The sequence below is a fragment of the Rhinatrema bivittatum genome, chromosome 5 (assembly GCF_901001135.1).
Source record: "Rhinatrema bivittatum chromosome 5, aRhiBiv1.1, whole genome shotgun sequence".
Lineage (NCBI taxonomy): Eukaryota > Metazoa > Chordata > Amphibia > Gymnophiona > Rhinatrematidae > Rhinatrema > Rhinatrema bivittatum.
The window spans coordinates 105,153,263-105,179,798 of NC_042619.1; the positions used below are offsets into that span (position 1 = coordinate 105,153,263).

The following is a 26,536-nucleotide window of genomic DNA, read 5'->3' on the forward strand; positions in this document are numbered from 1 at the left end:
ATTGGCCACGTCACCGCGGACCTTCACCAAGGTGGTTGTCGTGGTAGCAGCGGCCCTCAGGCAGGAAGGAATTCTGGTCCATCCCTACCTAGACGATTGGTTGATCAGGGCGAAATCACGAGAGGAGAGTCATCGGACAACCGACAGAGTGATCGCCTTTCTGGAAAGCTTGGACTGGGTAATCAACCTCAGTAAGAGTTGCCTACAGCCTTCCCAGTCACTGGAATGCCTGGGAGTACAGTTTGACACGCAGGCAGACACAGTCAGTCTCACTGCCAAGAGAAGATTGAAACTTCAGACGCGTATCCAGTACTTGATGGGAGCCAGTCGGCCCATAGCTTGGGATTATCTGCAGGTTCTTGGTCTCATGGCATCCACCCTGGAAGTGGTACCTTGGGCAAGGGCCCATATGAGACCTCTACAACACTCCCTGCTCTCTCGCTGGAGCCCACATCTACGGAATTATTCCACGCATCTACCTCTGCCTGCCAGAGTCCGGACACAGTTACGGTGGTGGCTGCAGTCCAACCACATGAGCAAGTGGTCGAGGATGTCCTCCCCCACGTGGACTCTGCTCACCACAGATGCCAGCCTGAGCGGCTGGGGAGCACACTGCGAAGAACTCACCGTACAAGGGCAGTGGAACAGAGAAGAGTCAGCGTGGAACATCAACCGTCTAGAGGCCCAGGCAGTCCGATTGGCATGCCTTCGATTTGCTCACAGACTGAAGAACAGAGCAGTCAGAGTGATGTCCAACAACGCCACCATGGTGACATACATCAACCGTCATGGCGGAACCAGAAGCTGACAAGTATCTCTGGAGACCGCCCCACTGATGGCTTGGGCAGAGGCGAATCTTCAGGACATCTCCGCCGTCCACATTGCTGGGAAGGACAACACCACGGCAGACTTCCTAAATCTGGGAGAGTGGCAGCTGTCACCCACAGCCTTCCAGGTGATTGTGGATCACTGGGGGATTCCGGACATGGATTTACTGGCGGACAAGTCCAATGCTCAAGTACCCAGATACTTCAGCCGCAAGCGCGACCCGTTCTCACACGGAATCGATGCCCTGGTCCAGCCGTGGCCTTCAGGGTCGCTGTTATACGCCTTTCCTCCGTGGCCTCTGCTGGGGGCCATCATCCACAAGATTCAGAAACACCGGGGCCTAGTTCTTCTAGTGGCACCAGACTGGCCAAGAAGACCCTGGTACGCAGACATGAGAAGACTACTGGCAGGGGAGCCTCTTCCCCTGCCTCCTCTCCGGGACCTTCTACGTCAAGGTCCCATCCTCCACGAGGATCCAGCTCAATTCTCTCTTACGGTCTGGCCATGGAGAGGGCTAGACTGAAGAAAATAGGTTACTCGGAGCCCGTGATAGATACACTCCTCCGAGCTCGTAAGTTTTCCACGTCCCTCACCTACGTAAGGATCTGGAGGGTATTTGAAGCATGGTGCGACACTCACGGCACCAATCCACATACGACCACAATCCCTATTATGTTGGATTTCCTGCAGGATGGACTTCAGAAGGGTCTCTCCCTCAGCTCCATCAAAGTTCAGGTGGCTGCGCTGTCTTGCTATGGTCCCAGGAGGGATGGCAAGACCATCGCCAAGCACCCAGATGTTTCTCGCTTCCTGCAAGGAGTCAAGCATATTCGTCCGCCACTACAGTGGCCTGTGCCCTTATGGAGCCTCAATCTTGTTTTGGACTTCCTCGCGGGATCCACCTTCAGACCCCTTCGGGGACTGTCTTGCCGTTCTCTAACCTTGAAGATGGTGTTCCTATTGGCGGTATGTTCGACACGCCGCATCTCAGAGCTACAAGCACTGTCCTGCTGTGATCCCTTTCTCAGAATCACTCCTGAGGCTATTCATCTTCGTACGGTTCCCTCCTTTCTACCTAAAGTGGTTTCACAGTTTCATCTTAACCAGACCATATCCTTGCCTACCACGGAGGGCTTGAAGAAATCTGAAGAAGGGCGTTTATTACGCCATCTCGACATTGGCAGATTGCTGCCCAGATATCTGGAAGTGACACAAGAACTACGAAAGACGGACCATCTGTTCGTCCTGCACAGCGGGAGGAAGCAAGGTGAAGCGGCCTCGCGGCCCACCATCGCCCGCTGGATTAAAGAAGTTATCAGAGCAGCTTACGTGGAGGCCCGGAAGTCCCCGCCTCTACAAGTCAAGGCTCATTCTACCAGAGCACAAGCGGCATCTTGGGCAGAATCCAGGATGCTGTCGCCTGCAGAAATCTGTAAAGCGGCGACGTGGTCCTCCCTCCATACCCTCTCCTGGTTCTACCATCTGGATGTCCAGGCCAGGGAGGACTCAGCATTTGCGAGGGCGGTCCTACATGGTCCTCAGGCAGCCTCCCGCCCAGGCTGGGAGTAAAGCTTTTGTACATCCCATTCGTTCTGAGTCCATCTGGCTACACGCCAGGAAATGTTGAGATTACTTACCTGATAATCTCCTTTTCCTTAGTGTAGACAGATGGACTCAGCATCCCGCCCAGCTGCCTGTATACATGGGTTTCACCGATTCAAGGTAAGCCATGTCATTGGTTTACATAAGAGCGTACACTATACCAGGTGTCAACGCCTTCCGGTTGTGAATGCTGGCGGTCTCCAGCTACTATCAATCGGTCAGGGGAATCCTGTTTCACTTTTCACTGAGCGTCAGTACACACATCCATAACAGCTTTTGCAAGGAAGATTACTAAGTTGCTACGCTTCCTGTGGGGATATATATACCCCGTGCTGATTTCAGATCCGTTTCCAACTGCTAGCACGCGGATACTATCCCATTCGTTCTGAGTCCATCTGTCTACACTAAGGAAAAGGAGATTATCAGGTAAGTAATCTCAACATTGTTTGTCTCTTTCCATTCCATCAAATTGGGGCAGCCTGTGGGTAAGCAGACTCTCTCCTCCTGCTTAGCAGACTGCATATCCTTTTGCTATCAGCAAGTAGGCATGCCACTTCAAGACCGTGTTAAATCACACTCTGTGAGGGCCATGGCGACTTCAGTAGCACACCTACGCTCGGTGCCGCTTCCTGACATTTGCAGGGCTGCTACCTGGAGTTCTCTCCATACCTTTACAGCCCATTATTGCTTAGATGAGGCCGGAAGACAAGATTCCATCTTCGGCCAGTCTGTCTTGTGCAACCTTTTTATAACTTGACGTACCAACACCCTTCCACCTGCCTGTTAGGGTTCAGGATGCCCTCTACCATATTCCATCCCAGTCCTTGTACCTATTGCACATCTTGGGTACATTTGGTGCATTTCTCGGACATCCTCAGCTCAGTACTCTCCCATATGTGAGGACTACCATCCTGCTTGTCCTGTGAGAAAGCAAATGTTGCTTACCTGTAACAGGTGTTCTCACAGGACAGCAGGATGTTAGTCCTCACGAAACCCTCCCGCCACCCCGCGGTGTTGGGTTCATTACGTTTTCTTATTTTATTTTTTGGCACTTCCTGTAGCTTTAAACAAAACTGAAGGGGGACCCCTGCTGGCTGCAGATTTAGTGACATGCTGGGCATGCCCAGTAGGTGCCAGTCAAAGTTCTAGAAACTTTGACAAAAGTGTTCCATGATTGGACTCCATCCTGTGATATCACCCATATGTGAGGACTAACATCCTGCTGTCCTGTGAGAACACCTATTACAGGTAAGCAACATTTGCTTTATTTAAAATTAGATCATGCCTTTTTATAGATAGCTCAAGGCTAACTGTATTCAGGTATTGTAAGTATTTCTCCTGGCCTCAGAGGGCTTACAAACTTAAGTTTATGCTTGAGGCTGTGGAGGGTGAAGTGACTTGCCTAAGGTCAAAAGGAGCTCCAGTGGGATTTAATCCCTGTCTTTGCTGATTCTGTGCCCAATGCTATAACCACTAGAATATTCCTCCACTTCTTAAAAAATATTTGAATTGTCAATGCAAATACTAGAAATCTAAAACTATGATTGGAGAATAAGGAATGTATGGCATTGAACAAAGATATAGACATAATAGGCATCTCAGAGACCTGTTGAAATGAGGTAACCAAGGGGTGTAAATTATATAAATATGATAGGCTAGGTCAAATTGGATAAAGATCCTTCCGGAGGCCAAATGCACAGGGGAATCTCTATGGATCAAAATTATGTAATGATAGGGACGAGTTTAGCGGTAGATGTATATATCTATCTGCCTGGCCTGGATGAAGAGACAGTGAATTTCTAACAGAAATTACAAAAGCTAACTAATTAGTAAGCACAATTATAAGAATATAAAATAAGAACATAAGATTTGTCATACTGGGTCAAACCAAAGATCCTTGAAGTCCATTATCCAGTAGTGGCCAATCCAGGTCACAAGTACCTGGCATGATCCCAAAAGTTTGATAGATCATATGTTGCTTATCCCATGGATAAACAGTAGATTTCCCCTAGTCCACAATAATGATTTCTTCCAGGAACTTGTGCAAACCTATTTTAAACCCAGCTACAATAATATCCTGACAATGAATTCCAGAGTTTAATTATAGATTGAGTAAAAAAAAATATTTTTGCCTGTTTGTCTTAAATGTATTACCTAATAACTTTTGTGTCTCCTAGTCTTTGTACTATTTAAAAGAGTAAACAATCTATTCATGTTTACCATTCCACTTCACTCATTCCTTTATAAACCTGTCATATCTACCCTCAAATATCTCTTCTCCAAGCTGAAGAGCACTAACCTCTTCAGCCTTTCCTGCCAGAATTGTTCCATCCCCTTTTCTTTCTGGTTATCCTTCTCTGTAATTTTTCTAATTTCACTATATCTTTTTTGAGATGCGGTGACTAGAATTGCATACAATGTTGAAGGTGCTGTTGTACCATGGAGCGATACAAAGGCGTTATGTGTTTTATTCTCCATTCCTTTCCTAATAATTCCTAGAAGTCTGTTTAATTTCTTGGCCTTTGCTGCACACTGAGCAGAGGATTTCAACACATTATTCATGATGATGCTTAGAACCTTGCAATGTGTAGCTATAATTTGTGGTGTTCCCTGTACGTACCAGGATCAGTCCAGACAGTGGGGTTACGCCCTCTGTCCAGCAGATGGAGTCAGAGCAAAAACTTCCGGGGGAGGTCCTACATAGTATCCCCTCCCCTGCCTCTACCGTCAGTAATGCTCTGACTCCAGCAGATGCGAGCGGGGGACTCAGGGTTTCCCGGATCTGTAGCTTACTTTTCTAGCCTCTGTTGCAGAGGGATCAAGCCTTAAAAAAAAAAAAAAAAAAAAAGAAGGGGAAAGTGAGTGGCAGGGGACTTGTGGGCACGGCTCTGTCAGCGCCTCAGGGTAAGTGCCTTGTTTTTTTTTCCCCCTCTTCTCCCCCCCCCCCCCCCCCGTGCCAGCCGACAAGCCAGGTCCCGGGGTGCATATCGGTGGGGCCGATCTCTCCCCCCGGGCCCTGTTTCTACGGCTCCCCCTCCCCCCCGGAGTGAAGGAAGACCCGCGGCCCCGCGAAGTCGCTTTCCCCGGGGCCGCCGGCCTCCGGGAGGTGAGATTCCCCGGAAGCAGCTTGGATCGGTGGGGGGGAGGGGTATTCCGGCCTCCGCACCCCGTCACTGATACAGCACCCGGCCCCCTGTGAGGCCACTGGCCGTCAGGCAGCGTGGCAACCCCGAGTGATGCCAGGCTTGGGCTATTCTTCCGAGGGTGAAGCCAGCCCCCCTTTGGGGGAGCCCACGAAGCCCCAGGTGCATTCCAGCCGAAAATGGCAGGCCCCGTTCCCCCGTGATCCGGGAACGACGGCCATTTTGGTTCCGGACGCCGGGCAGTCAGCAGTGGAAGCTGGAGATGCTGGGGGGGTCCTGTGGCCGTCTTCAACCCCGGGGTCGCATCAGGCACCATTGGGCACCTGGGGAACCTGCCAGGGAGTGGCACAGCAGCCTTCCCGGCCTTTTCTCCAGAATTCATGCTACTAATGCACCAGGCCTTCCTGCAGGGCAGGGGGGGGGGAGCCACCCTCCTCTCCCTAAACTAGCCCGCTTGGATACCGCTGGTAGGGGCAGACCCCTCCAGGCTGGATCTGCATTTCCTGCTGAGTTGCCAGGGCCCTCCTGGGACCTTCCTGCGGGCCAGGCGGGGCCTTGTCCTTTGGTAGTTGATGTCCCCCAGGACCCGGAGTGGGATGACTTCTTTTTGACCTCTCAGTTGCAAGGAGACGACCCGCGGGTTCTAAGTATTTTCCAGTCTGGGGAACTGGACGATCTCATTCCCCACATCCTGCAAAAGTTGGACATTGACCCTCCTCCCGAGCCAGTGGACCCCGACCCAGGCGTCAAGAAAGGGGACCCTCTCTTGGCAGGCCTACGGCCTCCCTCCAGGGCTTTTCCCATACATCACACGATCTTGCAGCTCATTTCCAGAGAATGGGATTCGCCCGAATGCAACCTAAGGGTTGGTAGGGCCATGGAAAAGTTGTACCCCCTTCCGTCTGACTTATTGGAGCTTCTCAAGGTTCCCGCAGTAGATTCCGCTGTCTCGGCAGTTATGAAGCATACTACCATTCCCGTCACGGGGGGGACAGCCTTGAAGGACATTCAAGACAGAAAACTGGAGGTATATTTAAAGAGGATTTTCGAGGTCTCTGCATTGGGCATGCGGGCTGCGATCTGCAGTTCTCTGGCACAGCGTGAGGGGCTCCGTTGGGTCCAACAGCTGCTTACTGCTCAGTCGCTGCCTGAGGAGGAGGGTCAGCAAGCGGATCGGTTGGAGGCCATAGTCACCTACGGCGCGGACGCCTTGTACGATCTTCTGCGGGTTCTAGCGTGCCCCATGGTGGCGGCCGTGTCGGCGCGGCGGCTCCTGTGGTTAAGAAGCTGGGCGGCCGACGCCCCTTCCAAGACTCGCCTGAGTTCCCTTCCCTTCTGGGGCAGGTATTTCTTTGGGGAAGGCTTGGATCAGATTATCAGATCCCTCAATGAGAATGCGGTCCATAAGCTTCCGGAGGATCGCCCTCGCTCGGCTAGACGATTTTATTCTCCCAGGAGCAGGCAGCGGAACCAACGTCGGTCCCAGCCCCCGAGGCAGCAACCGCCCAGGCCGCCATCTGCTCGATCGCAAGCAAGGTCCTGGGACAGCATTTTCAATTCCGAGCCTTGCCCTTTGGTCTTGCCATGGCCCCTCAGGTCTTTACCAAGGTCATGGTGGTTGTAGCGGCGGCTCTCCGCAAGGAAGGAATCCTGGTGCATCCCTACCTGGACGACTGGCTCATTCGCGCGAAGTCCCGAGGTCGGGGCCTTCAAGCAGTGGACAGGGTAGTTCAGTTCCTCCGCTCTCTAGGGAGGATCGTAAATATTCCCAAGAGCAAGCTGGTGCCGTCTCAGTCCCTGGACTTCCTGGGAGCTCATTTCGATACAAGGAAGGCGATGGCCTTTTTACGGCCAGAGAGAGCACAGACACTTCGAGAACAGATTCTCGCCTTTATGAAGCTCACAACGCCCACGGCTTGGGACTACCTGCACGTATTGGGCACCAAGATCTCCACCATCGATCTCGTTCCGTGGGCCTTCGCTCACCTACGTCCTCTGCAGAGGTCGCTGCTGTCCAGATGGAAGCCGGTGTCCCGGGACTACCAGGCGGTCCTGCCAATCCCGAGACCAGCGTTGCTCAGCCTCCACTGGTGGCTGGATCCTCAGCACCTTGCACGGGGTATATCTCTGGAGGACCCGGACTGGGTGATAATAACCACGGATGCCAGCCTCTCCGGTTGGGGAGCGGTCTGTCAGCACAGCTCGATCCAAGGCAGCTGGTCGCAAGAACAAACACAGTGGCCCATCAAACGTCTGGAGACCAGGGCGGTCCGTCTGGCGCTGCGGGGGTTCCTCCACCAGGTTCACCGGCGAGCGCTCAGGATTCTTTCCGACATGGCAACCACGGTTGCCTACATCAACCGGCAGGGGGGCACGAGAAGCCGGTTCGTGTCCCTGGAGGCTGACAAACTGATGAAATGGGCAGAGATTCACCTAGAGCGCCTAGCGGCATCCCACATCGCGGGCATAGACAACGTTCAGGCGGACTTTCTCAGCCGCCAGCACTTGGATCCCGGAGAGTGGGAACTCTCGGAAGAAGCCATGGAGCTCATAGTCCAGCGCTGGGGGATTCCACGCATGGATCTGATGGCAACCGCCAACAACACCAAGGCAGTCCATTTCTTCAGTCGCAGAAGGGAGCACGGCGTGGAGGGCGTCGATGCGCTGGTCCTACCATGGCCGTTCCAAGGCCCTTCTGTATGTCTTCCCACCATGGCCACTAGTGGGAAATGTCATCGGAAGGGTGGAGGCGCATCCAGGTTCAGTAATCCTGGTAGCGCCAGAGTGGCCTCACCGGCCATGGTTCGCAGATCTGACGCTGGAGGGACCACTTCGCCTCAGTCACCTGCCGCATCTTCTTCGGAAGGGGCCAATATTTTTCGAGGGGGCAGATCGCTTCTGACTTGCGGCATGGCTTTTGAGAGGCGCCCGTTGAGACGTTGAGGGTATCCTGAGTCCGTCATCTCTACCCTCCTATGGGCGTGCAAGACGTCCACCTCGGTCACGTACGTACGGATCTGGAAGGTCTTTGAGAAGTGGTGCGTCTCCCACGATATCCAAGCAACTCAGGCCTTGATGGCTCAGATTCTTTCTTTTCTCCAAGCTGGCTTAGACTTGGGGCTGGCGTTTAATTCGCTCCGGGTGCAGGTGGCGGCCCTGGGCGCTTTCTTTCAGGAGGGTAATAATACTTTGCTGTCTTCTCACCCGGATATCGTTCGTTTCTTAAAGGGGGTGAGGCATTTGAAGCCCCCGCTCCGGTCTCCATGCCCATCGTGGAACCTGAACTTGGTCCTCCGAGCTCTCTGTGGCCCTCCTTTTGAACCCTTACGCTCAGCCACGATCAAGGATGTGACACTCAAGACAGTCTTCCTGGTAGCAATCAGCTTGGCGCGGAGGATCTCAGAGCTGCAGGCTCTTTCGTGCCGAGAACCATATCTCCGGTTCACGGCGGACGGGGTCTCTATCCGCACCGTACCCTCCTTCCTACCCAAGGTAGTCTCGGATTTTCACCTCAACCAGTCCCTGGACCTGCCCTCATTTCCTTTAGCTGGGTCAGGGTAACTGCATAAGCTAGACGTCCGGAGATGCCTCATGGATTACCTAGAGCTTACAAATGATTTCCACCTATCGGACCACCTGTTTGTCCTTTGGTCCGGCCCAAGAAGAGGCTGCAGGGCTTCCAAGCAATCCATAGCCCGCTGGCTGAAGGGAGCGATTACAGCAGCTTATATTGGGAGTAGTAAACCTCCTCCATTATCTGTCAAAGCTCATTCGCTGCGGGCTCAAGCAACTTCTTGGGCGGAGGGGACGTCACTTTCGACCCAGGAGATATGCAGGGCGGCCACCTGGAGGTCACTCCATACTTTTGCAAAACACTATCGCCTGGACGTGTGGGCCCCTGCGGGCGGTCTCTTTGGGGACAGGGTTATTCGCGCAGAGCTGTCCTCGGCCCACCCATGAGGGGGAAGCTTTGGTACATCCCACTGTCTGGACTGATCCTGGTACGTACAGAGAAATGAAAATTATTCCTTACCTCGTTAATTTTCGTTCCTGTAGTACCATGGATCAGTCCAGACCCCTCCCGGTGACTGGGGTTGGGAAGTGGGGACATTTTATTTTTTTTTTCCTTTTGGTTTGATCTTGGCTGCCCGAGTTTTTGGCGCTTGGGCTCTGGCAGTCCGTCTCTGCCTACAAGTCTTCTCGGCCCAGCCCGGGGCCCACCGGTCATGCTTACGGTTGGCCCCCCTCAACCATCTTGCGTTTAAGTGCTATGCTTGATCCCTCTGGGACGGTCTCTTATGGGCTTTGCTAGTCTAGTTACTGACGGTAGAGGCAGGGGAGGGGATACTATGTAGGACCTCCCCCGGAAGTTTTGGCTCTGACTCCATCTGCTGGACAGAGGGCGTAACCCACTGTCTGGACTGATCCATGGTACTACAGGAACGAAAATTAACGAGGTAAGGAATAATTTTCATATTTTTCCTGTATGCATCACTTTGTACTTTTCCACATTAAAAGTCTTCTGCCATTTGAATGCCCAGTCCACTATCTCATAAGGTCCTCCTGCAATTTCTCCAATCCTCTTGTAATTTAACAACTTTGAATAATTTTGAATCATCAGCCTTTATATATTTATTTAATTTATTTAAAGGCCTTTTTATACTGGTATTCATGGGTACATCATATCGGTTTACATGTAACTTGAACATTGTACAAAGAATGGGGAGCAGAACTTGGGTGGGGTAGCGAACCACTTAAACAATTAACTTGATTTTGACTATGTACAGGGGTAGGAGGAATACATTATTGAGGGGTGCTGTGTAGATGCAAGGGGTATAAATAAATAGGAAATTTGGGAAAAATGAGGGGGGAACATGGAGCAGTATAATTGGCAGTATATACATATTAAAAATATAAATTGATATTTGGGCTAACACATGACATTATTGAGACGGGGGGAGCAAATACATAATATAGTTGATATATGATGCTTTATTGGAGCTGAATGAGATATCGTTCTTTGAGCGGAAATATAGTATTGAAACGGTAGGAGTTGTGAGGTGGGGGAGGGAGAAGCGTGGAGCAGGGTAGGCGGAGGAGAAGTAGGTATGGGAGGGGGAAGCTGCGGTGGCTAAGGGGGGGAATGAAATTTCTAAGTCTAGTATGGAGAGCGGTTATTCTGGGAATGCTTGTTTAAAGAGCCATGTCTTTAGCTTTTTTTTGAATTTTTGTGTGGATGGCTGAAGACGAAGGTCTGTGGGCATGATGTTCCAGAGGGTAGGTCCTGAAATTGACAGGGCTCGCTCTTTTGTGGAGTTAAGGTGGAATGTTTTAGGTGAGGGAGTGTGTAATGTACCTAGGTATGTAGTTCTGTTTGGGCGCATGGTGGTGGAGAAGTGAATATTAATGTCAGGCCATTGTATGTTATGAGAGTGTAAGGTTTTATGGATAATGGACAAGATCTTCTACGAAATTTGGAAGGGTATTGGGAGCCAGTGGAGTTCCTTAAGGACTGGGGTGATATGTTCTGATTTTCGGGTGTTGGTTAGTATTCTTGCGGCAGTGTTTTGGAGTATTTGTAGTGGTTTAAGGGTGGATGTGGGGAGGCCTGGAAGCAGGGAGTTGCAGTAGTCTATTTTTGAGCAGATTGTGGCTTGAAGCACTGTGCGGAAGTCATGAAGGTGGAGAAGGGGTTTAAGTTTTTTAAGGACCTGTAGCTTGAAGAAGCAGTCTTTTAACGTGGAGTTGATGAATGTTTTTAAGTTCATCTGATTGTCGATCGTTACACCTAGGTTGCGTGCATTGGGCTTTAAGGTGATTAAGGAGGGCAGGGGATTGATGACATGCATGTGAGTTGTATTGTTATGTGGGGAGATGAGGAGAAGCTCTGTCTTTGATGTGTTAAGGGCAAGGTGTAAGTTGGTGAGGAGATGGTTTATTTCATTGAGGCAGGTTTCCCAGGTCTTGAGGGATTTGGAGATGGATTCTTTAATGGGGATAAGGATTTGCACATCGTCGGCATAGATGTAGTGGGGAAGGCCAAGGTTTAAAAGGAGTTGACAAAGGGGGAGGAGGTATATGTTGAAAAGGGTAGAAGAGAGGGTGGATCCTTGGGGGACACCTTGATTTAGTTGGTTGGGTGAGGATTCTGAGTTACCAGTCTTCACTGTGTAGTGTCTGTCTTCAAGGTAAGACTTAAACCAGTGTAGGGCTGTTCCTGATATGCCGATTTCTGAGAGGCGGCTGATAAGGATGTTGTGGTTAACGGTATCGAAAGCAGATGAGATGTCAAGTAAGGCGAGGATGTATGAGTAACCGAAGTCTAGACCTTTGAGAATGGTATCAGTGAGGGAGAGTAAGAGGGTTTCTGACCTGAAAAATTTACGGAAACCGAATTGTGAAGTGGAAAAGATATTATGGTTTTCTAAGTGTGCAGAGAGTCTGGTGTTAACAATTTTTTCCATGACTTTGGCCATGAGGGGGAGATTGGAAAAATTGGGAGATATGGAAAAATCCATAAACTGTTATTAGCCATGTAGGCTAGAGAAAGCCAGTATTTATCCCTACTTTTGAGCAAAAAGAATGGATCTGGAATCTTGCCAGGTACTTGCGACCTGTATTGGTTATTATTGGAGACAGAATGCTGGGCTTGATGGATCTTTGGTCTCACCCAATATTGCATTTCTTATGTTCTTAGGTATTTTTCTGATATGTTTTAAGTTATTTTTGTTTTTCAATAGCACTTCCCTAGTTTTGAAAAACATAACTAGTTAATGTTATGTGTTTGTGTAAATTTGATCTATGGGGTAATAATAATCTATATACTACTGACTAAATGGCTACAAAAAAGCTTCTAGGTATATTGTATTCTATACCAGCGCTTCTCAACCGGTGTGTCGCGACACACCAGTGAGTCGCCAAGCACCAGCAGGTGTGTCGCGTGCTCCTGGTCTCTCCCGCTGCTCTTCCTTCCCTGCTGCCGTTGCCGCCGGGCTATCAGCATGTTCAAGCCCAGTGGGAACAGCAGCGATGCTAGAAGAAGCTGTGGCACCTGCGGCTGGCCTTTTCTTCTTCCCGCGCCTGCCCCCTCCTCCCCCCCCATGACCCGGAACAGGAAGTGATACACATTGTGGTGCGCAGGAAGGAGAAACAGCTGTGCCACGTGAAAAAGTAGCAGCGGCACCAGCAGCATCGGCCCCCGAGCAATCGAAGCAGCTGGTAATTGGGAAAGGAGACAGCATCATGAGCCCCCCATGGCTGATGGGATTCTTCTTTCTTGGCCTGCGGGGGCTGGAGGAGGAGGCTGCTGCAGCTACCATTTGTGCTGGGGGGGGGGGGGGGGAGAGAGGAAGTGGGTGAGAGAAAGAGAGAGAAGCAGCCAGCCAGCCTGTGTATAAGTTAGAGCCTGTGTGTAAGTGAGAGAATGCATTTGATTGAGAGCATGTATGTGATTGAGAGAACCTGGTCAGAGAGCTGATGTGTGTCTATTTGTGAGAGACAATGAAAGTGACTGCTCAGGGAGATGACTGATGTGTATGTGAGAGTGTGAGACATTAGTCAGGGAGGTGACTGGTGTGTGTGTGTGTGTGTGTGTGTGAGAGAGAAATCTGGGTATGTGAGAAAGCATGGGAGTAAGAGGCCTGGTGTTGTGGGGGTGTGTGAGAAAGAAAACATGGGAGTGAGAAGCCTGATTATGTGCGAGAGAGCATGGGAGTGGGAAGCCTGTGTATGTTTGCATGCATGAGAGAGAGACTGGTTGGTAAGGTGACGGTCTGTGTGAGAGAAAGAGACTGGTGTGTGTGACTGTGAGAGAAAGAATGTGATTCAGGGAATGAGAAGCCTGTGCACATGGAGAGCGAGCATGGAAATTGGAAAGAGACTGGTGTGTGTGTGTGTGTAACAGAGAGAAAGTGTTTATGGGAATGAGAAGCCTGTGCATGTGAAGAGAGTGAGCATGGGAGTGAGAAACCTGTGTGTGTGTGTGAGAGACACAGCTTGGGAGGGAGAAGCCTGTATATCTGAAAGAGAACATGGGAGTGGGAAGCCTGTGTGTGTGTGTGTGTGTGTGTGTGTGTGTGTGTGTATGCATGAGAGAGATCAGGTGACTGGTGTGTGTGAGAGATAAAGAAAGTGATTATGGGAATGAAAAGCCTGTGCATGTGGAGAGAACAAGCATGGGAGTGAGAGACTGGTGAGTGTGTGTGTGTGTGTGTGAGACAGAGAAAGTGATTATGAGAGTGGGAAGCCCGTATATGAAAGTAGAACACGGGAGTGGGAAGCCTGTGTGCATGTATGACATGAGAGAAACTTTTCAGGAAGGTGACTGGTGTGTGTGTGTGTCAAAGACTGTTTGGGAGATGATTGGTGTGTGAGAGACAGAAACTGGTCATGGGGGCATGACTGGTATGGTGTGTGTGTGAGAGAGACATGGGCCCTAAGGAAGAGGACCATGAGTATAGAGCTTAGCCTCTACTGCTTCTGGTGTATGCTACAGCCTGCATGGAAGAGGAGTAGGAGAGCTGCTGGAGGGAGTAAGTAAAGGTGGCTTTTTAAGTTTATTTTTCTTGATTGACTGCCATTTTCATTATTGGGTATTATGTGATGTGTCTGCTGTTTTGAAATATTTTATTGTTGTTTGGAGAATTTTTAATAGTTTTTATGAGTTTTTAATTTTTGGATGTTATTCTGTTCATAGCTGTTTTGAAACATTTATTCTGCTTATTAGTATAGTTTTACAATTATTTCTGTGTGGGGATCTATAGCTGCTTGCTAGTTCTGTTTTCCTAATAAGAGGTGTATTGGTTTTTAGGGCCTGATTTAATATTTGTAGTGTTGCCTTTTCATAGATAGGGTTGCTCCTGTTTGAGTGTATTCCATAATACAGGTGTAACTGTGTGGCTAAGTTTGTGCATTACTACATATCCTGGGAGTATGTTAGGTTGGTTCTGTGTCTGTTACTGAGATGAGATATTGTACTAGCATGTAAGTGTTTGTATCAGTCTTACTTGCTGTGTTTTCTCAAGAGGGCATGCATTGGTGGTAAACTGCTGTCTTTTCATAAATGGGTCTATTGAGACTGGAAGTAGGAATTTGAGTTGCTGTTACTAAGATGACACCAGAACATCTTTTTTGTAGGGTGAGTTGTATGGGGAATGTCATAATTCTGCTTTACATCCATTATTGTGGGTCAGGGGGGTTCCCGTGGATGCAAACTGTACCTTTACATCTAGACCCGTGACAATCATGGGTCAGTGTGTCATGCATGTGAGAACCATCTGTCAGGTGTGTCCCGACAGAAAAAAGGTTGAGAATCACTGTTCTATACAGTATATAGTTATATTAGAATATTAGACTAGCTGAAATAAGTACAGTCTCCCCTTAATCCTTGCCACATTTACATTGTTCTGTCTTTCACTATTTATATGCATGTACATAACACAGGAATTATTTTTTGCATAACGGTAAGCATTTCAATACAATAGGTGTCTTCTGCTTAAACTTTATAAGGTGAATTTTAAAAGCCCAGTGCACACCAATACATGTACAAATAGGGGCTTGTGCACGCCGAGCGGATTTTATAAGCCACTGGAGTACGTGCATACATGCTGCTGCGTGCAGAAAGAAAATGTTTACGGGGCATGGATGTGGTCTGGCTGGGCTATGGGTGTTCCGGGGTTTTACCATGAAATTTGCATGTATATTCTTACACACATTGGCACGTGCCAGGGTCCCCGGTGCTTAACTTTACTTTTACTATGAATGATGTGTAAGTAATAAAACAAAGAAAACCTAGATAGATCATCAGGTTTTTTAAATTCATGACTAACAGGGAGGAAAGGAGACTATTAAACTAGGGGGGTTTGAAAGTCATATCCCTTAATTGGGTGAACTGGGAATGAAGTCTGGAAAACTATCAATGGCTTCGTCATCTATCCCTTTAAAAATTTACCGACATATGCTTCAGAAGTAGGATTTGTGCACATATATGCATATCCATTTAAAATTGAGTGCACATGGATGTGCAGCAAGGCTATTTTATAAGGTGCATGCATATCCACGCTTATGTTATAAAATGACCACATCCCTGGCCGATGAATGCGCATACATATGCACAGGCACGCCAGTTTAAAAGTTACCATCCCTGCCTGTTTTCACTTAATCCCAGCAATCTTAAATTTGTCTTATTCAGGCTGTGCAAGGTCGATCTGGTTCCCAACATGACCGAGACCTAAGAGTTGACTTGGGATTTCGAGGTATGCCAATGACAGAGGAGCAACGACGTCAGTTCAGTCCAGGTCCTCGTACAACTATGTTTCGAATCCCTGAATTTAAATGGTCTTCAATGCATCAGAGGCTTCTGACAGATTTGTTGTTTGCTTTGGAAACAGATGTACATGTTTGGAGAAGGTATACAAAAATAGTGTTTGTAATTATTTTAATGCTGTATTTTAATGTTTTCTCATTTCTTAAAATCCACATCATTAACATAAGCTCAGGTAAAGCCTTTTTCATAAGGTCCTTGATCAAGATGGAAATCTGCAGATATTCCCATTTTTTAATTATTTACTTAATGATAATAAATGTCTTCTAATCTAAAAATATAAAACCATATATCACAATTAAGTTCTGTGATGTTTTCCTAATGAGCATGATAACCTTTTCCACAGAAAATAAATCCAACTTAAAGTGAGATATTTTCTTCATAGACAAGCATTGTGAAATCTGTCCTATTTGTGGGTGACATCATCCAATGACACCAAGGACAGAACATATAGTAGCTAGAGTTAGAAAGGTAGAGAATACCTTTCTGCTCATGTTCAGCTAGCACTGCAGAATTGCACATTGTGGCTTCCTCTATCAGTCTCTATGGAGCTTGAGGGACATGCTCCCTCGATATCGTATCATTTTTAAAAAAAATTTTCATGTCAAAGCTCTTTTCAATACCTCACCCTTGTTCTTGCAGATCTAAGATCTCTCTTCATTGAATTAAACATTTTTACTTTTAATTTGACTGACCTTTTTTTTTTTTACTCAATGGTGGACAAAAAAGCTATGGGGTTTAAACAGTGCCCTGCAGGCAGCTGAACAATGTCTGTCACTAACCACCATTCAAATGCCTGCACTGTCTAGAACGCAGATTTGATGTCCCAAAAAGATTAATTTGTTCTAAAATGTGTGCTAGGGCATTAAACTTTGAAGATTACAATTTCAAGATATCTTTCTGATTTTCCATGAACAAGCAGGAAATAAATCAGACACAGAAAGTGGTGTGACATCATTTTATGGCACCAACCTGTACAGACATGTTCTCTCCAAGTTCAGAAAGAAAAAGCATTTTTGAGTGTGTGTGCAAGTCTGCTCAGTAGATTTTCTCCTGCTGATGCTAAAAGACATTACTATGTTATTTTTGCTATTTTTTTGTTTTTCAATTCATGTTTTTTCCTTTATCAGTTGTTATGTTTTTATATTCTTTAAAAAGAAACATTTTCTTTCATTCACTTTAGATTTGATAGTATGGCAATTATGTTGGGAAAGCAAACTTTTAAACATGCAACTAAATGTAGTCATCAAATGGCTACGGCAGACCTCTATAACCTGTCGCCTTTGCTTAGGTTCCTCGCATAATGTTGCAGATTTTAAGGCCTATGGCAGGATATCCCCATGATCTGTAAAATACAGCCAATTTAGGCTTATATAGAAAGACTCTTCACCAGATGTAAAGTCAGCCTCTTTTGTAGGTGACCCAGGGCCTCTAAAATGAACATAGTCAGGGTCCCTATAACTGTAAAGTAAAGAGTGTTTCTCATTCTCTTGTTCACATTGGGAGCATTCTCCAAGTCCTAAATTCTCACTTAAAGCATGAGACCGCATCTTGAATACTGTATGCATTTCTGGTCACCGCATCTCAAAAAGGATATAGCTGCATTGGAGAAAGTGCAGAAAAGGGCGACCAAAATGATAAGGGGCATGGAAAGGCTGCCCTATGAGGAAAGGCTAAAGAAATTAGGGCTGTTCAGTTTGGAGAAGAGACGACTGAAGGGGGATATGATAGAAGTCTACAAAATCATGAAAGGACTTGAACAAGTTAATGTAAATCAGTTACTCGGATAATAGAAGGACTAGGGGGCACTCCATGAAATTTGCAAGTAGCTCATTTAAAACAAATCAAACAGAATTCTTTTTCACTCAGCACATAGTTAAGCTCTGAAATTCATTGCCAGAGGATGTGGCTACAGAAGTTGATATAACTGGTTTTAAAAAAGATTTGGATAAGTTCCTAGAGGATAAATCCATAAACTGCTATGACGGAAATTAATAATCAATAGTAGCTTATGATCTATATAATGTTTGGGCGGTGGAACAGAGAAGAGTCAGCGTGGAACATCAACCGTCTAGAGGCCCGGGCAGTCCGATTGGCATGCCTACGATTTGCTCACAGACTGAAGAACAGAGCAGTCAGAGTAATGTCCGACAACGCCACCAAGGTGGCATACATCAACCGTCAGGGCGGAACCAGAAGTCAACAGGTATCTCTGGAGATCGCCCCACTGATGGCTTGGGCAGAGGCGAATCTTCAGGACATCTCCGCCGTCCACATTGCCGGGAAGGACAACACCACGGCAGACTTCCTCAGCAGAGAAAGCCTAAATCCAGGAGAGTGGCAGCTGTCACCCACAGCCTTCCAGATGATTGTGGATCACTGGGGGATTCCGGACATGGACTTACTAGCGGACAAGTCCAATGCTCAAGTACCCAGCTACTTCAGCCGCAAGCGCGACCCGTTCTCACACGGAATTGATGCCCTCGTTCAGTCATGGCCTCCAGGGACTCTGCTATACGCCTTCCCTCCGTGGCCTCTGCTGGGCGCCATCATCCACAAGATTCAGAAACACCGGGGCCTAGTTTTTCTAGTGGCACCAGACTGGCAAAGAAGACCCTGGTACGCAGACATGAGAAGACTGCTGGCAGGGGAGCCTCTTCCCCTGCCTCCTCTACGGGACCTTCTACGTCAAGGTCCCAACCTCCACTAGGATCCAGCTCAATTCTCTCTTACGGTCTGGCCATTGAGAGGGCTAGACTAAAGAAAAGAGGTTACTCGGAGCCCGTGATAGATACACTTCTCCGAGCTCGCAAGTTTTCCACATCCCATACCTATGTTAGGATCTGGAGAGTATTTGAAGCATGGTGCGACACTCATGGCACCAACCCACATGCGACTACTATCCCTATTGTTTTGGATTTCCTGCAGGATGGACTTCAGAAGGGTCTCTCCCTCAGCTCCATCAAGGTTCAGGTGGCTGCGCTGTCTTGCTATGGTCCCAGGAGGGATGGCAAGACCATTTCCACGCATCCAGATGTTTCTCGCTTCCTGAAAGGAGTCAAGCACATTCGTCCGCCACTAAAGTGGCCAGTGCCTTTGTGGAACCTCAATATTGTTTTGGATTTCCTCGCGGGATCCACCTTCCGACCCCTTCGGGGCCTGTCTCTCCGTTCTCTCACTTTGAAGATGGTGTTCTTGCTGGCTGTATGTTCAGCACGCCGCATTTCGGAACTACAAGCACTGTCTTGCCGTGATCCCTTTCTCAGGATGACTCCTGAGGCTATCCATCTTCGCGCAGTTCCATCCTTCTTGCCTAAGGTAGTCTCACAATTTCACCTCAACCAGACCATATCTTTGCCAACCACGGCAGGTCTGAAGAAATCTGAAGACGGGCGTTTGCTACGCCATCTTGACATTGGCAGATTGCTGCCCAGATATCTGGAAATGACTGAAACAGTGCGAAAGACTGACCATCTGTTCGTCCTGCACAGCGGGAAGAAACAAGGTGAAGCGGCCTCTCGGCCCACTATCACCCGCTGGATTAAAGAAGTTATCAGAGCAGCTTACGTAGAGGCCGGGAAGTCTCTGCCTCTACAAGTCATGGCTCATTCTACCAGAGCACAAGCGGCATCTTGGGCAGAATCCAGGATGCTGTCGCCTGCAGAAATATGTAAAGCGGCGACATGGTCCTCCCTCCATACTTTCTCCAGGTTCTACCGTCTGGATGTTCAGGCCAGGGAGGACACAGCATTTGCGAGGGCGGTCCTTCATGGTCCTCAGGCAGCCTCCCGCCCAGGCTGGGAGTAAAGCTTTTGTACATCCCATACATGCCAGGAAATGTTGAGATTACTTACCTGATAATCTTCTTTTCCTTAGTGTAGACAGATGGACGCAGCATCCCGCCCAGCTGCCTGTGTACCATGGGTTTCACCGATTCAAGGTAAGCCATGTCATCTGTTTCCATAAGAGCGTCCCCTTTGCCAGGTGTCGACGCCTTCAGGTTGGGAATGCTGGCGGTCTCCAGCCACTATCAATCGGTCAGGGGAATCATGTTTCACTATTTCACTGAGCGTCAGTACACACATCCATAACAGCTTTTGCAAGGAAGATTACTGAGTTGCTACGCTTCCTGTGGGGGTATATATACCCGTGCTGACATCAGATCCGTCTCCAACTGCTAGCACGAGCATACTATACCCATTTGTTCTGAGTCCATCTGTCTACACTAAGGAAACGGAGGTTATCAGGTAAGTAATCTCAACATTTGAAATGCTTGTATGCTGATGCCAGAAGTCTAAGAAGTAAGAGGGGAGATTTAGAATATAAAGCATTAAATAGACTTAATTGGCATCTCAGAGACATGTTAGAAAGAGAATAGCCAATGGGATAGTGCTTTACCAGGGTACAAATTATATCACAATGATAGAGAAGAACAACTTGGTGGAGGGGTGGTGCTTTATGTCCGTGATTGCATAGAGTCCAATGAGATAAAGAACACACAACAAGGTGGAATCGGTAAAATGGACTTTATTGACTCTTGCCTGCCCGACTCTGGCCGAGTTTCGCTATACAAGCTGCTTCAGGGGCTATTTCAAACAAATAAAAACATGTAAAAGAGACATACAAACATGTAAATTTGTATCAACAAATAAATTGTAATACAAAAATCATAAAAATATGAAATAATATGAAATAAAATCAAAATCAATAATAAACATATTGCATTATAGAATGAAAAAATGGACATATATCTCAAATGTTTGTATGTATATATTAATCACTATATATCAATTCTGTAAAACACATTTACAATTGAGTGTACAAATACCATTGCAACACACTCATCAATATAATAACATAAGTAAGGGAGTATTTGTGTATATCTTATAAAACTACCTTTTGAGCGATCATACATTGGATATAAAATATGACCCACAAAGTGGAGAAAAGAAAGAAAAAAAGAAATTAAATAATACAAAGAGACAAAAGAGCAACAAAAAAAGGGTGGGAAAACTAAAAAAATATATATGAAAAATATGAAAAAATAATAATAATGTGGTTCAAAAAATAAATAAATAAAGGAATAAAGGGTATGTGTGACAATTCTTTACATATAACAGTGTGAAAAAGGAAATGTTTAAAATATTCAATAGTACCTTTTGAGTCACTTAGGGGGTCATTTTTCAAAATGCGGTAAGGCGTTTTCGCATGCTTTAAGGGCTTATCGCATGCGAAAAGGGCTTATCGCATGCGAAAAGCCCCGTTTTCGCACGTGTTTACCGCATGCGATCGCACCATATCGTATGGTGCGATGCAAATTCCAAAAATGGGAGGAGTAGGGGCGGAGAGTGGGCTGGGTTAGGCTCTCTGCGAAGAGTATCGCACAGCCATAACGCAGATTTTTAGCTACACCTTTTTCAAATGCATTAGGCGGTGCGATAGCGGCCGTGACCATGTGGAAAGGGTTTATCGCCATTTGTCATGTGTCCTGTAAGGCTTATTTCAGAGGATTTGAAGGCTGAGAGAGAGAGAGAGAGACTGGCCATAATAGCATGTCCCGTAGATAGGTATTTGTATCCCTAGGATAGGCCCACCTAGTAACTCGAGGTGGGGATTAGGTAAGAGTGTATGGGGTTAGGGGACGCTTTCACATTCTACATGAGACGTACGAACAGAACAGTGATCTCTTGTGAAGATTAGCTGGCCTTCGGAGTGAGGAAACTCACTCAAAGATGAGATTTGGGCAAGGGTCTCTCAACCTAGCTTGATGTTACCCAGGTAGAGAGTCCATCAAGCTAGGTTGAGAGGCCCCTGCCCAAATCTCATCTTTGGGTGAGTTTCCTCACTCCGAAGGCCAGCAAATTTTCACAAGAGACCACTGTTCTGTTCGTATGTCTCATGTAGAATATGAAAGCAGCCCCTAACCCCCTACACTCTTACCTAATCCCCACCTCGAGTTACTAGGTGGGCCTATCCTCTCTCTCTCTCTCTCTCGGGATCATTGAAAAACGGGTCCCCCAGTGGTTGAATGCAGGAAATACATCATGTTTGGCACTTATTGCAGAATATGAAGTGGTATCGCAATGTGCACTAACTTATCTCTTCGCACAGGTAATTATCGCAAATTGCGATAAATACTACATTAGCATAAAACACGCCCCTTTTGCTATCGCATGCGGTACTTACCGCATTTTGATAAATCCAGGCCTTAGGTAGGTTCAAATGAGCATGGACATCACATGCACTGTGATCTCAAAAAATCAAACAGCGAACTGACTGGAATAAGAAATAAATTTTAACAATGAATATCGTACTGGAATGCATTCTTTTTTTGTACTCTTTCAAAATATTGTTCCTTTCAACGGATCGTTATAGGCGAAACAGTATCACGTTTATTTAATGAAACCAAATAATTTCTTATATATCCAATTGATCAATTGGATATATAATGTTCGTTTAAGATATGGATAAATAATATCTAGATACCTGTGTATTATTTATCTCATTTATTGTTTTTTTTAATCTTTAAATACAATTTTATTATTCAAATGATACACTTTAAAACATCACCCCATCATTCACACCACATACACACATGCTCAATCATTTAACAAATATTGCACCTAATTCTAATACAACAGTTCACCTATACTAATGTATTGGAGTACATCCATATACCATTTATCAAAATACTATTGCAGTAAAAATAGCTCAAAAATTTTTTTCCTATTACATTTATCAGTTTTTATTAAATAAACAATTATCAGCTTATCTTCCTCTTAGTTCCCCTTCATGTTCTTTATTTATTCATAACTTTCCTCTTTATTGTTGTACATTCCCGACGACAAGCTTTCGTTTCACCGAGGTGGTTTCCTCAGGGGACCATTATCAACTCTATAATTTCTTTTGAAGAACGGGAACTTGTCTATACATTGTATAGGATGATTGTTGCATGTGCTATCGTTGCTAAAACCATCACCTTAAATATATGAATATATGAATGTTATTATCATTAACCTTAAATTCACATAAAATGTATTGTATTAAAATAAATTATTTATCCAGTCACCATCCTTAAAATCCCAGCACCCGCTTACCTATGTATCCATCTGTATAATTCCTTACCACTATTATGCTTAACTTCTTCTGTTAATCAGAACCTACCAATTAAACCAAAAAACAGTATGAACCACCACCACATACCACATGATTTTATGTAGGTTCATTCTTATACATCTACCAACCTGCCAAGTTCCACTGTTTGTGTTCAATACCGTCAACATCCAGCTGCAGCGTCTTTAAACTCAACTTCTTACTCTATGGCGCTACCTTCATACACGCCACTGTTTCACAACCGCTCAATAGCTGAATCACAAACGCTGATTCCAATACATCATTTTCATCTGCAACAGATAACAGCTCTTTGTATTTACTTTTAAACTAACCGAAGTTTTACTCCTAATACTTCATAAATTAACAAACACGACTTACCTTCTAGCATACCTCTCACTTGTGCTACACCTTTCCCCAAAACGCCGCGGTTGCGCATTACTTACTATCCACATGTTTATTAACCCCTTCAAAAAAATGAAGCAGATTTGTTAGGCAAGACTTCCCTTGGGTAAATCCATGTTGACTGTGTCCCATTAAATCATGTCTTTCTATATGCTCTACAATTTTGATCTTGAGAATAGTTTCCACTATTTTTCCCGGCACTGAAGTCAGGCTCACTGGTCTATAATTACCCGGATCGCCCCTGGAGCCTTTTTTAAATATTGGGGTTACATTGGCCACCCTCCAGTCTTCAGGTACAATGGATGATTTTAATGATAGGTTACAAATTTTAACTAATAGATCAGAAATTTCATTTTTTAGTTCCTTCAGAACCCTAGGATGCATACCATCTGGTCCAGGTGATTTGCTACTCTTTAGTTTGTCAATCTGGCCTACTACATCTTCCAGGTTCACAGTGATTTCGTTCAGTTCGTCTGAGTCATCACCCCTGAAAACCATCTCCGGAACTGGTATCTCCCCAACATCCTCATTAGTAAACACGGAGGCAAAGAATTCATTTAGTCTTTCTGCAATGGCCTTATCTTCCCTAAGAGCCCCTTTAACCCCTCTGTCATCTAATGGTCCAACCGACTCCCTCACAGGTTTCTTGCTTTGGATATATTTTAAAAAGTTTTTATTATGAGTTTTTGCCTCTATGGCGAACTTCATTTCAAATTCTCTCTTCGCCTGTCTTATCAATGTTTTACACTTACCTTGACAATGCTTATGTTTTATCCTATTTTCTTCAGATGGATCCTTCTTCCAATTTTTGAAGGATGTTTTTTTGGCTAAAATAGCCTCTTTCACCTCACCTTTTAACCATGACGGTAATCGTTTTGCCTTCCTTCCACCTTTCTTAATGCGCGGAATACATATGGACTGCGCCTCTAGGATTGTATTTTTAAACAATGTCCAAGCCTGTTGTACACTTTTAACCTTTGCAGCTGCACCTTTCCGTTTTTTTCTAACTATTTTCCTCATTTTATCAAAGTTTCCCTTTTTAAAATTTAATGTTAGAGCTGCAGATTTACTTATTGTCCCCCTTCCAGTTATTAGTTTAAATTTGATCATGTTATGATCACTGTTGCCAAGTGGCCCCACCACCGTTACTACTTTCACCAAAACTTGCGTTCCACTAAGAATTAAATCTAAAATAGCTCACTCTCTTGTAGGTTCCTGAACCAATTGCTCCATGAAGCAGTCATTTATTAATTCCAGGAACTTTATGTCTCTAGCAAGTCCTGATGTTACATTTACCCAGTCAATATTGGGGTAATTGAAATCTCCCATTATTATTGCACTGCCAAATTGGTTTGCTTCCCTGATTTCTCTTAGCATTTCATCATCTGTCTGACCATTTTGTCCAGGTGGACGGTAGTATACTCCTATCACTATACTCTTACCCAACACACATGGGATTTCTACCCATATAGATTCTACTGAGCATTTTCTCTCTTGTATGATCTTTATCCTGTTGGACTCTATACCCTCCCGGACATAAAGTGCCACACCCCCACCAAGTTGATCCTCCCTATCATTGCGATATAATTTGTACCCTGATATAGCACTGTCCCATTGGTTATCCTCCTTCTACCAATTCTCTGTGATGCCAATTATGTCAATCTCATCATTTGCTGCTAAACACTCTAACTCTCCCATCTTACTTCTTAGACTTCTGGCATTGGCATACAGACATTTCAAAGTGTGGTTTTTGCTTGTTTTAACATCCTGCTTTTCAGTTGTTTGGGATAATTCGGTAATCATTAGCTTTGGTGATTTTTTACATATAGGCAAATGAACTATGTTTGCTTTTGATGGAACCTCTCTGTTGGGATGCCCTAACTCTCCTGTTTCATTAGTATCTTTTAAGGATACATTTCTCCGAACCATGCACTGCTGAGTGACTGTCTGCTTTCCCCCTTGTTCTAGTTTAAAAGCTGCTCTATCTCCTTTTTGAAAGTTAGTGCCAGCAGCTTGGTTCCACTCTGGTTAAGGTGGAGCCCGTCCTTTCGGAAAAGTCTCCCTTTTCCCCAAAAGTTTCCCCAGTTCCTTTCAAAGCTGAATCCCTCTTCCCTGCACCATCATCTCATCCATGCATTGAAACTCTGGAGCTCTGCCTGCCTTTGGGGACCTGCACTTGGAACAGGAAGCATTTCAGAGAATGCCACCCTGGAGGGTTCTGGATTTCAGCTTCCTACCTAAAATCCTAAATTTAGCTTCCAGAACCTCTCTCCCACATTTTCCTATGTCGTTGGTGCCCACATGTACCACGACAGCCGGCTCCTCCCCAGCACTGTCTATAATCCTATCTAGGTGACGCGTGAGGTCTGCCACCTTCGCACCAGGAAGGCAAGTTACCAGGCGGTCCTCACGTCCACCAGCCACCCTGCTATCTACATTTCTAATAATCGAATCACCAACTATAATGGCCGGCCTAATCCTTCCCTCCTGGGCAGTAGCCCTGGGAGATTTATCCTCAGTGCGAGAGGACAATACATCACCTGGAGAGCAGGTCCTTGCTACAGGATCACTTCCTGCTACACCAGGGTGATGTTCTCCTACTGGGAGACCTTTCTGATCCAAGGCAGCACTGGGGCTGCCAGAATGGATTTGGGACTTGGCTACTATGTCCCTGAAGGTTTCGTCAATGTACCTCTCTGTCTCCCTCAGCTCTTCCAAGTCTGCTACTCTAGCCTCCAGAGATCGGACTCGTTCCCTGAGAGCCAGAAGCTCTTTGCACCGAGTGCACGCATACAATCTCTCACCGGCGGGTAAAAAATCATACATGTGACACTCAATGCAAAAGACTGGAAAGCCCCCCTCTTGCTGCTGGACTGCTGCCTTCATCTTAGTATTATTGAGTTCCTAGTTAAGTTTAGGATAATAAGGGAGTTGGAATGAGAGTACTTTAAATTTACAGGTGAATTTAGTAATTAATCAGCTAGTGTCCTACAAGGGGATAATTTAACTTTCAATAAGGGCTGGTACAGTATTATGTTTTAGATAAGTTGAGTTTCCCGAGGCGATTTCCGTGGTCCCTCGGAGGTAAGAGCCTCGGTCCGGTGGCCGGCTCGCAGCAGGGACCTAG

At 46.2% G+C, this 26,536-nt stretch overlaps 1 protein-coding gene across 4 annotated transcripts in view; it reads left to right on the forward strand.

The window, feature by feature from the left end:
* Positions 1–26,536, forward strand: part of NBEA (neurobeachin) — a 2,460,099-nt gene that overhangs the window by 646,161 nt on the left and 1,787,402 nt on the right. For all 4 annotated transcript variants that reach the window (XM_029602688.1, XM_029602690.1, XM_029602689.1 and 1 more), the window contains one exon: positions 15,763–15,980. In XM_029602688.1, coding sequence (XP_029458548.1) covers positions 15,763–15,980 — 218 coding nt within the window. The remainder of the gene's footprint in view (positions 1–15,762; positions 15,981–26,536) is intronic.